The 15,933-nt window shown below is 52.1% G+C and overlaps 1 protein-coding gene across 1 annotated transcript in view; it reads left to right on the forward strand.

Annotated features, from left to right (window-relative positions):
- ADGRD1 (adhesion G protein-coupled receptor D1) overlaps positions 1 to 15,933 on the forward strand; it is a 146,760-nt gene that overhangs the window by 49,759 nt on the left and 81,068 nt on the right. Inside the window, exon 13 of the mRNA XM_060170633.1 lies at positions 3,685 to 3,826. Within this exon, the coding sequence (XP_060026616.1) occupies positions 3,685 to 3,826 (142 nt within the window). The remainder of the gene's footprint in view (positions 1 to 3,684; positions 3,827 to 15,933) is intronic.

The raw sequence follows: 15,933 nt of genomic DNA on the forward strand, positions 1-15,933 counted from the left end.
GAGGCAATCTCTGACATCATGTAGTTTCATCTGTAAATATTTAGTCTCTATTTTTAAAAGATAAAGACTCTTTAAAAACTACAGAGTAAACTCCCGCCGTTATCGCATCTCAAAAGTAAACAGTAATTTCTTAGTTCTTCTGGTGTCTCGTCGTTGTCGACTTGGGTGGGTCGCGTTGAAGCGGTGGGCTCCTCCTGGCCCGGTGACCCCGGACCCCCAGCGGGGCCTCTCCACAGGGCGAACCCAGCCAGGAGGCAGGGCCTCCCTGGCTGCATGAGAAGTGAGTCACTGGAGAGCATCCTTGTAAACCCGTCCATATTGGGAAATCGCACTTTTCCGGATGAAAAATGCTCCTGAGGGTGCAGTGTAGACCGTCAGCCTTCCCGTGACTTGGTGAGTCTGGTATCAATTCCTGCCCTCAAAGGCGGTGTTTCCCAGACTACATCTGGCTGAGTCCACGTGTTCCCGGGGTGGAACCCAGGAATCCGCTCTGGATTTGCGTTCTGTCTGTCGAGAGAAGGTTCTCCATGTGTTTCATATTTTTTCCAATATGTTCCATATTGTCTGCCTGTGAGAAGATTCATTCATTCAACACATGTTAATTGAAAACGTACCGTGTGTCAGGCATGGTTCTGGGAGCTGGGAGAGCAATGAACAGAATGGGCAAGAATGCGGCCCTGAGGGACCTTACCTCCCAGTGGGAGAGGACAGCTGACTGGATGAACTATCAGAAAACGTACACGGAGGGGGAGGAGGCGTGTGTGACAAATGATGCTGTATTTTTAGAGTTTTATGCCCAGGGTTGTGATTTTATTGTTGGCTAATATTGGAGTCCTAATTTTTGCTAGAAGAATGACTTCTAGCTTGCTTGCTGGAATTACGTACGTGATGAGTGCACGGAGTCCTGCGGAGGGAAGCGTGGGCTGTGAGGTCTTGGCAAGGGTGAGTGCAGAACATCTCAGCTCCCCGGAATCATGGGCGGAGAGGTCGTCCGCCTGGGCAGCCCCATCGTTCTGCGAGCGAGCTGGCCTCTGTGTCACCGGGGACTACATCCTTCTGTCTTTGGGTCTGGTTTGGTCCCTGGTGACATCAAGCCAGTCTTAGGTTTCCACGGCAGGGGCTGAACCCCACGCATTTTCAGTGGGGGTGATATCACCTCTGTGGGGTGAAGATTGGTTTTGGGGACAAGGAGTCTGAGCCATGACAGTGGCTGTGACTCTGCGGAGTTGTATAGAGCGTGTTTTATGTACGGAAGCAGCTTTACTGTATCTCTGTGGCACTAAAATCGCACGGGATGGGCGGGGTGTTGGTGGGTTAATGGCGGGCTGTTAGGAAAAAATGTCTAATAAGACTCTTGAGGGGGTGATGAGGAAAACAGTGGTTGAGAAACGCTGAAGTAGCGTGCTCCTTTCTTTTCAGTGTCTTTTGTGTTTTTCTTTAATGTGTGTGACTTATTCTGTGTGTGTCTTCTCGTCCTGGGCTTGCACCAGTGACATTTTCCCAGAGAAGAGCAATCAGACAGAAAATCAGCCATGTTCTCTGAGCTTCCAGCAGCCGCGCAAGATTCCAACCTCAGTGATATTCAGACACGAGGAAACCATGCCTCTGTTTTGCTACAGACCCGGGTCCTTGGTGACCTTCCGTTGGAAAGACCCTCTTGCAGGGTCTTTCCATGAAGACAGGGCTGGGTTTTAAATCTTTACAGCGATATTTTTTAAACATCTCGTATTGACAATTCCAGGAACAGTTCTGTGTGCTCCTGGGGACCTGCTCTTTTTTAGGGACACGTATAAGGACCCTGTGTGCAGAGCCGGGTGCGGTGTGTGAAGGGGGGTGGTTGCAGGAGCTGCGTGGGTCCCGCGGGCTCCAGTCCAGGTCAGCAGCTTTGAGGCCAGTTAGTAGGCGCAAGTAGTTGAGGGAGGAGGAAGAGGATGGTGCCCCCGGCTCCCAGGGGTCGGCTCGATGTTACGAAGATAGTCCTGTGGGCATAAACGCACGTGGGGGGCAGAGTCCCCGGTCGAGCTTTGGAGACTGAATAGGAGACACGCAGAGTCCAGGTTGGGCAAGAGACCCGCAGGCGGCTGGGCGGCCCGAGCGCGGGCCGGATGACTCCACGCCGAAAGCATCCTAGTGTAGCTGCATCTGAAATTCAGATTCAGGCAACAGACATCTGCTGATCACCTACCACACGCCGGGCGGGGCGAGGGCTCGAGCAGACACCGAGAACACAACATTCAGATCGGTGTGCGTTCTGGGAGTCATTCAAGCACTGCAAGGGGCAGGCCCTGAACGTGAACACCTTCTTAGATCTTGCACCCCAGGCTCCTTGCTTGCCTAGCCCTAGTGCTGGCCCTGAATATCATTACAGCCTCGTAACTCCATGAGACAAGTACTATGTATACCAGTCAGGATTCTTTTGATTGGGTTGTAAGTGACAGAAACCCCAGCGTAAGCTGTATTTTTTAATTTTCTTTTTAATTTATTTATTTTATTATTTTATTTTATTTATTTATTGTGTCTGGCTGCGTTGGGTCTCTGTTGCTGTGCACGAGCTTCCTCTAGTTGCGGCCAGCGGGGCTACTCCTCGTTGCGGTGCGCGGGCTTCTCATTGTGGTGGCTTCTCTTGTTGCGGCGCATGGGCTCTAGACGTGCAGGCTGCAGTAGTTGTGGCATGCGGGCTCAGTAGTTGTGGCTCGCGGGCTCTAGAGCGCAGCAGGCTCAGTAGTTGTGGCGCACGGGGTTAGTTGCTCCGTGGCATGTGGGATCTTCCCGGACCAGGGCTCGAACCCATGTCCCCTGCATTGGCAGGCGGATTCTTAACCACTGTGGCACCAGGGAAGCCCCGTAAACTGTTTTAAGCAAAAGAGGAGTTCGTTGGATCACATGAGCTGAAAGGTGCACGGGCTGCTCGATCCAGCATCCAGTCGATGTCACTCAACTCCATCTCTCAGCTCTCAGGGGGTGGATCCCCTTCCCAGTCAGTCTCTCTGCTTGTGATTGTAAGCCACTTCTGGGACCTCATGCTTCAGGGCTGATGTCCAGCAGAGAGAAGTGAGAATCCCGCATTTCCTTCTGAATCTTGTTACTTCTCCTCGGATCTTCTTGGACCATGTGCTCACGTCTGAACAGTCAGCATGGTCTGAGGAATGCAGTGCACTGATGCATTCAGGTCAGGACAGCAGGCTTTACTCTTAGTCAAGGATGGAGTTCCCTCCAAAGCATGTGGGCTGCAAGTGGGGAAGGGGTATCACCTGGAGGGAAGCTCAGGTGCCTTTATCAGGAGAAGGGTGAAGGGCTACTGGGTGACAAGGCAACAGCTGTCTCTCACACTACGACTTACCACACCGGTTTATAGTGAGGGCAGACAGAGTTCCAATAGGTAAGTCACTGTCCAAGGTCAAGTAATGGATGGCTGGGATTCAGGCTCATTGTTTTGACCTTTCTGTTCTTCCCCACGTCCTGGGCCAACCCCCTTCTTCTACTAGATTATAGGCTCTGTGAGGTCAAGGGCTCCCCCTCACCTTTCAGTACCAGCATCAAGCCCTAGAGAGAGCAGCTCTTTGATAGAAATCAAAGCTCCCTCCAAAAACGATTTCAAAAAATCTCAGACAACATTAAATTTTAAACCCAAGGGTTTTTTTCTTTTTCTGTGTGTTTTGTAATGATTTTTCATTTCTTTCCAAGGATTGCTGAGGCAGCAAATTACAAACACTGCTTGCTGTCTGTGAGCAGCTACCTGATTTCCCTGGAGGTCTTCCCGACGCCAAAGCTCTCCCAGAATTTATCGGGCTCCCCTCTCATCACCGTCCATCTCTGGCACCATTTGGTGAGTTCGAGTGAATTTGTCCTCATGTCTGTTCTTTGATTTCGTTTTGCAGCGAGGAATATTCGTGTGTGTGATTGTATAAAGAATCTTAGATGGATTGGTGCTGGCCAGGACTAGCATCTCCCTCTTCCTAGCATTCGTTTTCTTGGGATTGTTTGTGAACAGCGGTGGAAAACCCCCCGGATGGCAATGGGGTTGGACACACAGTATTGACCTTGGGTAATAAGGCTTCTAAGAGCAGATGTCACCTTCGTAGATGTGTGCACCACAATCGTGGGTATTTCTGATTTACAATAAGTGTCGTTTTTGGAGGAGGGGGATATACGGACTCATTCTCCCTTATCTTGATAATCGCCATCAGTAAGTTGGAGAGCTTGGTTCTCTCTGGGAAACAGTTCAGTGTTTTGAAGAGACTTTTCTTATGCTTTCGGTTTTGAGTGATGAGCTGTTCGTTTTGCCCCATTGTAACCGCAATTCTCTCTGCCTTCAGTTTATCTTTGTCGGTGATAAGAACGACAAATGTATTGGGGACACAGATGTGCACCTGTCCTTTAAAAAGTACGATTTTCCCTGTGTCAGGATCGTGTGCTGTGATACAGTGTTGATTCGACACTTGACGGTGTGATTTTTCAAGGAGTTTACTAGAAAATGCAATAAATATATAATTTAGTTTATTGAAGTGTAGTTGATTTACAATGTTTTGTTAATTTCTGCTGTGATTCAGCTATACATATAAAATAGATATAGATATAGATACACATATTCTTTTTCATATTCTTTTCCATGATGGTTTATCATGGGCTACTGAATGTAGTTCCCTGTGCTCTACGGTAGGACCTTGTTTATCCATTCTATATGTACAGTAATAAGAACTAAATATACGTTTGGTTGCTTGAAGTCACACAAAGACGTTTCCCGCCAGGATTTTCTATTTTGTTCCGTTGTATACTGTTCCATCCCATTCCACCAACATTACCTGAAGCCCTACTATGTGCCAGCCTCCGGGTCCGTCCACCTGTGTTTTCGTCCCCTCCTCAGTGAGACGGCCATCGAGGGAAGCCAGTGAGTCAGGACATAGTCGCTCTCACTGCAGCTCCCGTCTCACCCTGCCCCCCGACCCTCATTCCCCACGAAGGTCAGGCCCCGTCTTGGTTCCCTCAGAACCCAGCTCCGCCCAGCCGTCCACACTTTCTGGCCAGTGTTCGTCTGTATTTGTGCTTTCGCAGGCTGATGGCATCACCCGACAGCCGTTGCTCTGTTCTCTCTTTCATCCTGACGGTTTCGCCGGTTTCTCACGTCCCTCTCGTCATCATTCCCTCCTTCCTCAGGGAAGGACGTTTTCCTTCTCTTCCTCGGGAACCTTCCCTCCCTTCCTCCGCCCCCGCTGTCTGCCTGCTCCATCCCTCTCTCTCACACCCTTTCCATCCACAGGCAAACTGTCCTGACCTGAGAATGCCCCTCTCACCCTACCTACCTCTCTCCCTCTCTTTCTGAAGATCACAAAACATTTTAAATTGTGGTAAAATACACATAACATAAAATTGACCTTCTGAACCGTTTTCAATCCTGCAGTTCAGCGACGGAAGGAAAGTACGTTTCACGTTGTTGTGCAGCCGTCACCACCCTCCATCTCCAGGACTCTCTTGATCTCGAAAAACTGAAACTGTCCCCATTAAACACGAGCTCCCGCTCCCGTCTTCAGCCCTGCGCCCCCGGCACCCTCCCCCTTCTCCCTTCTGTCTTTATGACTTTGGCTACTCTGGGAGCCTCGTGTAAATAGAGTCATAGAGGGTTTGTCCTTTTGTGTCTGGTTTGTTCCACTGAGCACCAAGCCCTCAAGGTCCATCCGTGTTGTAGCAAATGTCAGAAAGTCCTCCTTTTTTGTGGGGGGGGGGGCAATGCCATGCGGCATGTGGGATCTTAGTTCCCCGACTAGGGATTGAACCTGCGCACCCTGCAGAGGAAGCGCAGAGTCTCAACCACTGGACCGCCTGGGAAGTCCCAGAACGTCCTCCTTTTTAAGGCTGAATCACATTCTCTGGTGTGGATGGACGACATACATTTTGTTTATCCAGGCATCCGTCAATGGGCACTTGGGTTGCTCCCACCTTTAGGCTATTGTGAATAATGCGGCCATGAATGTGGGTGTGCAAGCGTCTCTCCAAGACCCTGCTTTTGGTCCTTTTAGGTGTGTGCTTGCAGAAGTGGCATCGCTGGTTCCCAAGTTCCAGAGATCTTATGTGACGTCCACCTCCCTTCCCTTCTTCAAACTATTTAAAGTCGATTTTTACTATCTCCACTTTGCATACACATTTTCGAACTGCAAAAATGGTCTCACACGTCTCCAGAGACCCCTGCTCACCTGGGCTCCATCAAGGCCCGCGCCCCGCCGCAGCCCCTGACGCCCCAGCCCCGGGCTGGCAGTCCACGCCCTGCAGGTGCCGCCCTTTCCCTGGGGTCAGCTCCACTCTGCTGCACCACCTGCTGTAACTCCCTAACACAGGCGTTCCTTCAGCCCCTCTGCATGAACGTGTACTTCTCTGAATTCACGGGGTCGCCGTGATTTCAGCCATCACCTCCGGGCAGATGTTCCTGATGACACAAAACCCACCTCTTCCCTCGGCCTCGCTCCTGTTTCCGGGCAGGCTTCTCGGCTCCAGGTGTGCAGGTGGGCACGTTACCCCCGAGCCCGCACGTCCTCTGTGTCTGTCCTCTGTCACCACATTGCCTTCTCTCCGCTCTGAGCCTGGCACCCTGGCGCCCTCCTGGGTCCTGGTCCCTGCGCAGGACCAGCTGTGACCCTATTTTCAGAGCATCCCTTGCACCGGCTCTGCCCCGCCATCCCTTCCCTGGTTCTGCCTGAGCTAGAAGCTTCCTGACTGTTCTCCCTGCTTCATTCTCCCCGAGTTCCAGGCTTATCTTCCAGAAACACGTGCCAGGTGGCCTTACTCACCTATTTAAAATCTTTCGGTGACTAAGGTTTCCCTGAAGACACATTTCAACTCCAGGCCTCACGGTCGGTCTCTAGCAGACCTTTCCAGTCTGACTTTCTGCTTGAATGTCTGTCTGGAGGAATGGAAACGCTCGCTCTCCCCTGAAGTCCAGGCCTGGTGGGCCTCCACCCTTGCATGTGCCCCTCCCTTTGTCTGGAAGGCCTTCTTTCCACGTCTCTGAGGTCAGTCCCACCTCCTCCATGAAGCCCTCTCTGATGTCCCCAGGGAAGGGCCACGTTTCCCTCCAGGCTGTCTTTGCACTGCGTCAGTACCACCTCCGAGGACCGTATGTTATTATTTATGCAAATCGATCACCTCTTAAGCCAGCCTGTGCGTTTCTGGAGGAGCTGCCCTGGACCCTGTTTGGGATCACTGGTTCCTTCCTCACGATGCCCGGCATCGAGCGTTGGCTCACAGCAGCGGCTCAGTAGATGGCTGCTGAGGAAGTGCCGAGCTCAGAGGCAACAGCACCGTGGAGTAGCCTCGTCAGGAGCTGTGCTGTTACTCGTGTATGTTTGTGTGGCTCCCCTTTCTGTGGAGAGATGCTCGTCCCCGGGCAGAGGCTCTTCCCTTGCTGCCATGGTGCGGACGCAGCTAACTCTGCAGGAATGAGCTCGGCGGGCTCAGCCTGTGTTGGAAATTTGGTCCTGGCGGGAAGCAGCGGCATTTTTAGTGCTTCCAGTGTTGGGGGTTTTATAACGTGGCATCGAGATGTGCAAGTCTGTAACCCCAGTGTGTAGAAGCAGAGAAGCCTTGCTCTGAACGACTCCGGAAGCGATGTGTGCTTGAGGCTGAAGTGGCCCTGGGGAAGGGGGCTGTGAGTCACGGTGGTCGCTGGGGACCAGGCTGTGCTGCAGCTGTGGGCTGTGCTGGGGAGCGGGGGCTTGGGGCCAGGGCCGGCAGCTGAGGCGCGAGGCTGAGCGGGCAGGGGAGGGAGGGGCGCGTGGCCTGAGTGCAGGGCGTCCCGGCGTCCAGACCCTCAGTGAGTTCACAGGGCAGGGACGTGTCCGTGCACGCACACACACACACCCAGGACATGCGCTGACACACAAATACACACACATGCAGACCTAGCACACACACAGACACACACACACCCAGGACACACATAGACCCGCCACACACACACAGACACACACACCCAGGACACGCATAGACCCGACACACACACACACAGCCACACACACGCCCACACCCACCCTCCTTGTTAGATCAGGCTGGTGTGAACCTGGAGTTTGAAGAGCAGGGCTGATTTTGTTTTGTTTATCAGGGTTCCCTCCCTCCTCCCAAGCCCCTTTCTGAGTAGGGCCGTCTCCAGGGGCCCCTACCCTCAGGACCTCACCACCAGCCAATGTCTTCTGGGATGTTCTGCCATAAAGATCCTTACATTAAAAAAAATGTTCTCAGTATTTTCTTAGGAAACCAACTCGAGCCGGTTACTGGTACAATGAAATAAACAAGCCAGAGCCCACTGCCCTGATCTCCAGGGGCTTTGCGTTGAGCCCCTGGCGCTCATTACGGCCCTGTGCTGTCTGTGGGTGGGACCCGGCTGACGGATGGTGGTGGCCCGTGTAGCCGGGGCTTCTGCTCCATGTCATCTCCGGAATCTCTGTGTCGGGCATGCCTGGGGCCCAGCGTGTGTGTCCTCAGAGCCTGTGTTCAAACCCATCACAGTGTTATGCTTCGTTTATGTCCCTTGCTTCCCAAACCATCAGACTGTCCGGATTCCGACCCTGTCGTTTGGCCACGCCCAGTCGTGCTGGTTTGCAGGTGGTCTCTGCTGCTCTGCTGAGCGTCCCGGCCGGCGCGGGGAGCCTGCTGGGCTGCAGCCTTTCCCAGCTCAGGGCCCTTGGCCGGGCAGCTGGCAGTGACGTAGAGGCTGTTGCAATAGACCGTCCAGCTGAGAGGGATGGAAACGGGGAGCAGATGCACAGCCCCCTCTAGAAGTTACTCAGGGCACAATGCTGCCGTGGTTAACTGGTCCCTGTAGCAAGTGACAAAGTCCCCTGCCTAAAAGATGGGTCAGAAATGGCCGTGTTCTGGCCAGTTAGAATGCTCACAGCCTCTAATCAGAACCTTGATTTGTAAATCGAGATTGAATGGTCACCTTTCCCTGGTCAACGAAGATGAGACCTTTGCTACCCCCTAGAAGGAAGCAAAGCCTGAGAGAAGCAGATTCTTCGGAAACTCTGAGAATTAGAAAACCAAAAGCCAGTCTCTTGAAGAGCTAAGTTCAGTTTCAATGGCTATTGTCTAAAAATTACTCATCAATCAGGCCGTCCATCCATCAGGATTGTCATAAAGTTCGGAAGGGATTGAGTCCAATGACAGTGATGTCCTAGCATCAGTGATGTTTGGCCCGGGAAGTGGCCAAAATGGAAGGTCCGCCCCTCTGCGCGTCTGACACCCCCTCCCGGAGGACCAGCGATGGGGCTGTGGTCAGAGCACAGACCGTGCTGCCTGCCCAGCTCTGACCCGTGACGGCCGTGCACCTCTCGTGGTGAGTCCGTGGGAGGCTCGGCGGCCGCCACACAGGAGGACCAGCCACACAGGAGGACCATCACGGTGACCAGCTCAGAGGCTGGGGCAGTGTGGCTGCCGTTCACAGTGTGAGCCTCGTGGGGAGGGGCTGGAATCGCCCGTCTGAAGTCGTTTCATAGTGAGAGAGGCGAGTAATCTAGAGGATAGTAAGAAAATCTGCGTCATGAAACACTCACAAGTAAACACGAGGGTATCATTTGTCCTCCGAGATGTTTATTCATTGGCTCATACGTTGACTCAACAAAAGCCAGCTGTGATCTCGAGTGGGGTGTTAGCCTCCCTGCCTGCATTTCGTCATTCGTAAGCCGGGACGGGGGTTGGTTAGAGCTTGTTCACTTCATAGTCGGCGGTGCAGGAACAGACTCCAGCCTCGGAGGAGCTTTAGCAAAGAGGGCGTTTTCCAGGACATCTTGCAGCTCACAGGGCTGGAGGGAGCTCCACCCAGGGGTGGTCAGGGCCAGACAGGGGCCCTGCGCTGGTGCTGGGTGAGGGCCGCCTCTGTGTCTGTGTGTGTGTCCCCTCCTCCCAGTTCAAAGCCCCAGGAGGGAGCAGGAGGGAGGATGTCTGTTGCTGTGTGAGGCTTGTATGCCCGTCACGGGCCAGAGGGTGGCGGGGAAGTGGGTGTCGTTCTCCCAGCATCACCTGTGTGGGGTTCGTGCACCTTGACGACTGCAGCATCTAAATGCTGGGGTGGGCCGTGTGCACAGAAGTCCTGACCAGTTCCAGCCCCAGGACTTCCATCTGAGTCTCGAGACGCACACGTGCTTGGGGACAAGCTCTGAGGGAAGCCCTGGGCTCTCCCCTGGGGGGGGCTGGGCCCCTGTGCCCTCAGGGTGTTGTACCTTCTCAGGCCATCTGGATGCGGGGAGCGGCGTCAGGACACAGGGGGCTTTGGTCCTGCAGATGCAGTGGGCGACGTGGCTTGCTCAGAGGTAGCGCCACAGCTTCTGATTTTTGAAGGGAAGCCACACACCTGGATTTGAAATTGTATCTCTGGAGTTGTGTTGTTGGCAGCGAATTCAAATTCGCTGTTAACATTTTCAACCAGAACTCATCTGTGGGTTGAATTGGGCTAGTCGGTCACCAGTTTACAACCTCTATGGTTTTTTTAAGATTTTTATTTGAAATGATTTTAAACTTAAGGAAAAACTGCAAAATAGGACAGAGTTCCCATACCCCCAGCTCACCCTAATGTTAATAGTTTAAAGTACAGTTCTTGAAACCAGGAAATTCACAGTGATATTAACTAGTCAACAGGTGCTTTGGAGCTTGTCAGTTTTCCTGCCTAGGGCTTTTCCATACAGGACCTCGCCTGTCCCCTCACCTCCCAGCCTGTCGTGGTTCTTCAGCTCCTTGGTCTTGCAGCACCTCGACGCTTGCATTGTCCAGGACGCTCACTTTGGAGAGCATCTCTCAGTGTGGGATTACCTGATGCTTTCTCACGACGAGGTTGAGCACCACAGGAGTGAAATTGTGCCTTTCTTATCGGATCACACCGGACTGTGTGAGTTTCCTGTGGCTACTGGATAAAATAACACAGACGAGGAGTTTAGACAACAGACCTTCATGGTCTCGCATCCTGGAGGCTGGAAGGTGGAGATCAAGGTGTCGTCAGGGTTGGTTCCTCCTAACGCCTCTTACCTTGGTGTGTAGACCCTGCCTTCTCGCTGTGTCCTTATGTGACCTCTGTCCTCTTCTTATAAGGACACCAGTCATATGGGATTAGGGAACAACCCTATGGCCTTATTTACCTTAATTACCCCTTCAAGGCCCCGTTTCCACACACAGTCACATCCTGAGGTCCTGGGGACTAGGTCTCCAACAGATGGATTTGGGGACACAATTCAGACCAGATGCAGGCAGTAAAGGATGGCATTTATCATCATCAGTGATGCTCACTTTGCTTGCTTGGTTGAGGGGGTGTTTTCCAGCGTTATCCATCGTAAAGTTATCGTTTTTCCCTTTGCAAATTATAATCTCTTGTGAGGGAGATGCCATGAAACCACACAGCTGTCATACCTCTCATGATACTTTCTCCAAAAATTTTAGTGTCCATCAATGGTTATTACCTGCAAAAATTATCACTGTAGTGTTTGCCTAATGTTGATTTTCTATTTCCATCATTCTTCCTACATTTGTTAGTTGGAACTTTAAGGACAAATTACTCATTTATTCATGTCAATATGATTCTTGGCCATTTTGTTCTGTAGGCTCTAATCCAATACTGTCATTATTTATTTTGTTGGTCAAGTTGTCCCAGCTTTGACCATTGGGAGCTTTTTCCCAGTGGGCTTCTGTGTCCTTTCGATAAGCTTTCCTCGTTTTTGAGTCTTTCCTTACTTTCTAGCATTAAAGATATTCTAGGCTCATGGACTCCACCATTTCTCCAAGGAGTCCTGGTTCATTTTATTGGCTAGTGGTGTTTAGAAACCAGGATCTGGGTGCAAAGCGTGCTCATTTCTACTGGGGTGTCATTGCTTCTGAAATGTATGTAGGTACTTAAACAAGCAAACACATGCACTTATATATTTATCTATATTTACCCATCTGTATGTATATGTTAAAAAGTGTAAGTTCATTCTGATAACGCTTTGCAATCAAAGACCACAGGATTCATTCGAGGCTTTTTTTTTTTTTTTTTTTTTTTTTTTTTTGCGCAGTACGCGGGCCTCTCACTGTTGTGGCCTCTCCCGTTGCGGAGCACAGGCTCCGGATGTGCAGGCTCAGTGGCCATGGCTCACGGGCCCAGCCGCTCCGCGGCATGTGGGATCTTCCCAGACCGGGACACGAACCCGTGTCCCCTGCATCGGCAGCGGGACTCTCAACCACTGGGCCACCAGGGAAGCCCCGAGGCTTTTTTTATATCTTTCCTTCTCCAAAGCTGGCTCTCATGATTCTCAGTATTTTTACTTATTGGTAAAATAAAATATATTACACGTACAGAGTCGTTCAGGATTGCTAACCCATACCCCCGTGGGAAACAAATGTACTAACTAGAGGACGATATTTGTTCACGTTCTCTTTGCCATTAGCTTACACTGTACAGTGGAAATTCTGTTTCACAAAGTTACCTAGGTTGGTTCCTTTCTGCTCCCTTCCCTTCAGAGCGGGTTAATCATTTGTGATACAGTTAGATTCGTCTGTGGTTGTGTGTACTCAGTGACGGCTGTGCCCCGTTCTGGCCAATTTTAGTTATTGATGTATTTGGGGTGGGGGTATGTGAAATGTAGCCACAGTCCTAAGGGTCAGATCTACACAAGCAGGTGCACTCAGAGGCGTGGCACCCCACCCTGTCCTGCTCCGTCCTCTGTTCTTCGCACTCCATCCCCAGCCATGCCCTCTAGGCAAGCAGTTCTCTTAGTTTCTGGTTTATCCTTTCTGTGTTTTGTTTGCATTGAACAAATAGGTGCATGTACATTTTCTTATATCTCCTTTCTTCCATGAAGGGTAGAGTGCTATAAAAACTCTTTTGTGGGCTTCCCTGGTGGCGCAGGAGTCCTGAGAGTCCGCCTGCCGATGCAGGGGACGCAGGTTCGTGCCCCGGTCCGGGAAGATCCCACATGCCGCGGAGCGGCTGGGCCCATGAGCCATGGCCGCTGAGCCTGCGCATCCGGAGCCTGTGCTCTGCAACGGGAGAGGCCACAACAGTGAGAGGCCTGCGTACTGCAAAAAAACCCAAAAAAACTCCACCCTTTTGAACTTTGCAGTTGTTCACTCCACAGTCTACCCTGGAAAGCAGTTCATAGAGATCGTCCACATCCTTTCTTTCTTTTACAGCTGCATAGCACTCTGCTGTGCGGATTTATTCAACCGTCATGTGGTTGTCAACTCCCCTCCTGCATATGGGCACTTGAGTTGGTTCCAGTATTTTGCCAGCAATTTGTTGGAGTGAATGACATTGTTTGCCTGTATTTTCCCGTTGTGAGAGGTGTAGCCTCTCTTCTATGCTCTTGGAAAAGTGTGTGTCTACTTGCAAATGGACCCCTCTCCCCAGGCTGCTCTCTCGCGCCTCCAGCGGTTCAGGGAGCAATGGAGTGACAAATAGCAGAGAGAACAGGAAGAGCTCCGTCTCTGCACATGAGGTCACTGTGCGAATGGGTGCCGCCAGCCAGATTCCTTCCCCTCTGCTGCTCTTGTGAGCTGTGTGTGTGTGTTTAATTCATTTCTGAAGATGCAGCGTTATGAGCTGTCAACCACAGACAATAATAATCGTCCAGATGACCCAGAAGAATAGCAGTACATGGGGAGAAGCATTCCCGGAACCCGCTGCCCCCAGTGACAGTGCGTTCTTGGGCCCCAGCACAGGGGCCCGGGAAGGCGTGGGCAGGAAGCAGGTGCAGACGTCTCCTCCTGAGCTGTGCTATGTGACCCAGGTCACGGCTGGAGGGAGGCGGGGGATGGCTTCGAGTGCTGTTGAAAGCCACTGGGCTTCAGGGGTGGCTGGAGAAGCAGCAGCAGATGAAACCGAGCGTTGCTATGCGTTTTGAAAACACAGTCCTTTTTTCTTTAAGCACACCACCCTTCCAGACTCCAACAGCGAAGGAGGGATGTTTGGATAAGCATCCCTTTGTTCTGGAAGGCTCTGGGCAGGGGCTCCCTGGGGCACTGTCTTTCACTGGTCCTTGACACCTTCTTGTCACTGGAGTAGTTCAGAAGATGGTGTGGGCTAGGGGTGGGGAGTGGTGGGAGTGGGGCGGGGGCGGCAGGGGGGTCAGTCCTTCGCAAATCCTTCTCACTTTCCTGCTGTAGCTTGAATTCCGGCTTGGGCTGGCCTCGAGGCGGCTGCTGGACGTTTTGTAGAAGTTTACATTTTTTCCTTCTCTGAAGTCAGCAAGGTACCAGTTTGGAAACCAGAGAAAAGGAAAGGGTGGATTAGAATGCAGTCTCTGTTCTAATGGTGGGTTACTGTAGTTATTTTTAAAAAAGAAAGTCTTTGAGTGAAGGCTTGTCGCCCTGAGGAGAGGCGGAGAGGAAATTTTATCAGACCAACCGAGGACAGTAATTGCGGCTTGTCTCAGCCGGCGTTCTCTAGGGTTTTGGGGGTTTTTCCTCTGAAGGTTGCTTTTGCATTTCTGAGGACGATTTCGGAGGCATGCTCTTTTGAGTTAAAATGATTTGTGCGATGGGAAACTGTTTTTGCGGAAGCCCGCGCCGGTGGGCGGGGGCGGGGCGAGAGGGGCTCAGGGGACACGTGGGGATGGTCCCGTCATCGTCGAGGGGCGCGTGGCTCGGAGCCGCTGCGCTTTGGCCCGGCGTCTTTTCCTGGCACAGAGTGGGGACTCCCTGGGGTTTCTGAGGGACAGTGGCCGCACGCCGGTCCCCTGGGGGTCCTAGGGGGGACACTTAGTTAAACCCAAGCATGAGGGTGGCCCACCAGAGGCGCTGGGCTTGCGTTTCTGGGACACCACGTGGTCATGTCATCAGTCCATTTCCGAGGACATCGGGTCCCATCAGTTAGTCCAGACGGTCAGGCTGCAGAGGGCGAGTTGGATCTGGACTTCGTGAGCCCAGCCTGTCCTCTGACCCTGGGCACTGTGAGACGACAGAGGGGGCCATGCTGAGGGGCCCGGGGTGGATGGGGGGACCCGTCTGGGGCCCAGTCACACCCTGGGGCCTGTCCCCATCCCCCCTGCCCCCAAGCTTCCCTGAGCTTTGCCTTCCGAGCCGGACAGATTTCTTCTCCCAAAAAGCCTGTTTAACGTCTCGGGGGCACCTTGGTCCCTGAGTCAGCACGTGCGTTTCACCAGCCAAGGTGTTTGAATAGAGAACCGTCGGGGTGGACTCCAGGCGGCTCCTGAGTGACCCCGAGCCTCTGGCCTTAACGTCCCCACTGGACAGAACTGCGGCTCAGACACGTGCGGGCACTTGACCTCCCGACTGAGATGCTCCCGGCTTCCTCTGCTCCGCGTTACCTCGAGGAGATTCGTCTGGGGCAGGGCTTCTTACCTGCAGCACTATTTATATGCTTGCTGACCATCCTGCTATGCCTTTTCGTGTACACTATTCAGGTCTTTTGCCTACATTTGTATTGGGATGTCTGCTTTCTTTTTCTCACGGATTTTTTTAGGGGTTCTTTATATAGTTTGGGTATGAGTCACTTGTTGGATATATGCATTGCAAATATCCTTTCCGATGGGGTCTTGCCTGTTTACTCTTGGGCTGCCTCCTGGAGTTTTAAATTTCAGCGTGGTCGACTTCATCAAGCTGTCCTTTTATGCTTCGGGCTTTTGTGTCCTGGTCCAGGAATGTTGCCTCACCCAAGCTCATGAAGATAGTCCCCCGAGCTCCCTGAAAGCTTTATTGTTTTCTCCCTCACCTTTGGATCTAGTCCTTCTATAGTTGTTTCTGTGTGTGCTATGAAGGGGAGGTCAGGATTCATTTATTTTTCCCAGGTGAATAGCTAATTTATCTCGCTCTGTTTGTTGAAAAGATAACATCCCCTCCCCCTCCCTTTACACTGCAGTGTCGCTTTTGCCATAAATCAGGTCACTGTTTACGTGCGATTCTGTTTCTGGACTCTGCTCCTATCTGTTTACTCTGGTGCCAATTCCTGGCTCTCCAAACTGCTGCAGA

Source organism: Lagenorhynchus albirostris, chromosome 14 (assembly GCF_949774975.1).
Source record: "Lagenorhynchus albirostris chromosome 14, mLagAlb1.1, whole genome shotgun sequence".
Classification (NCBI taxonomy): domain Eukaryota; kingdom Metazoa; phylum Chordata; class Mammalia; order Artiodactyla; family Delphinidae; genus Lagenorhynchus; species Lagenorhynchus albirostris.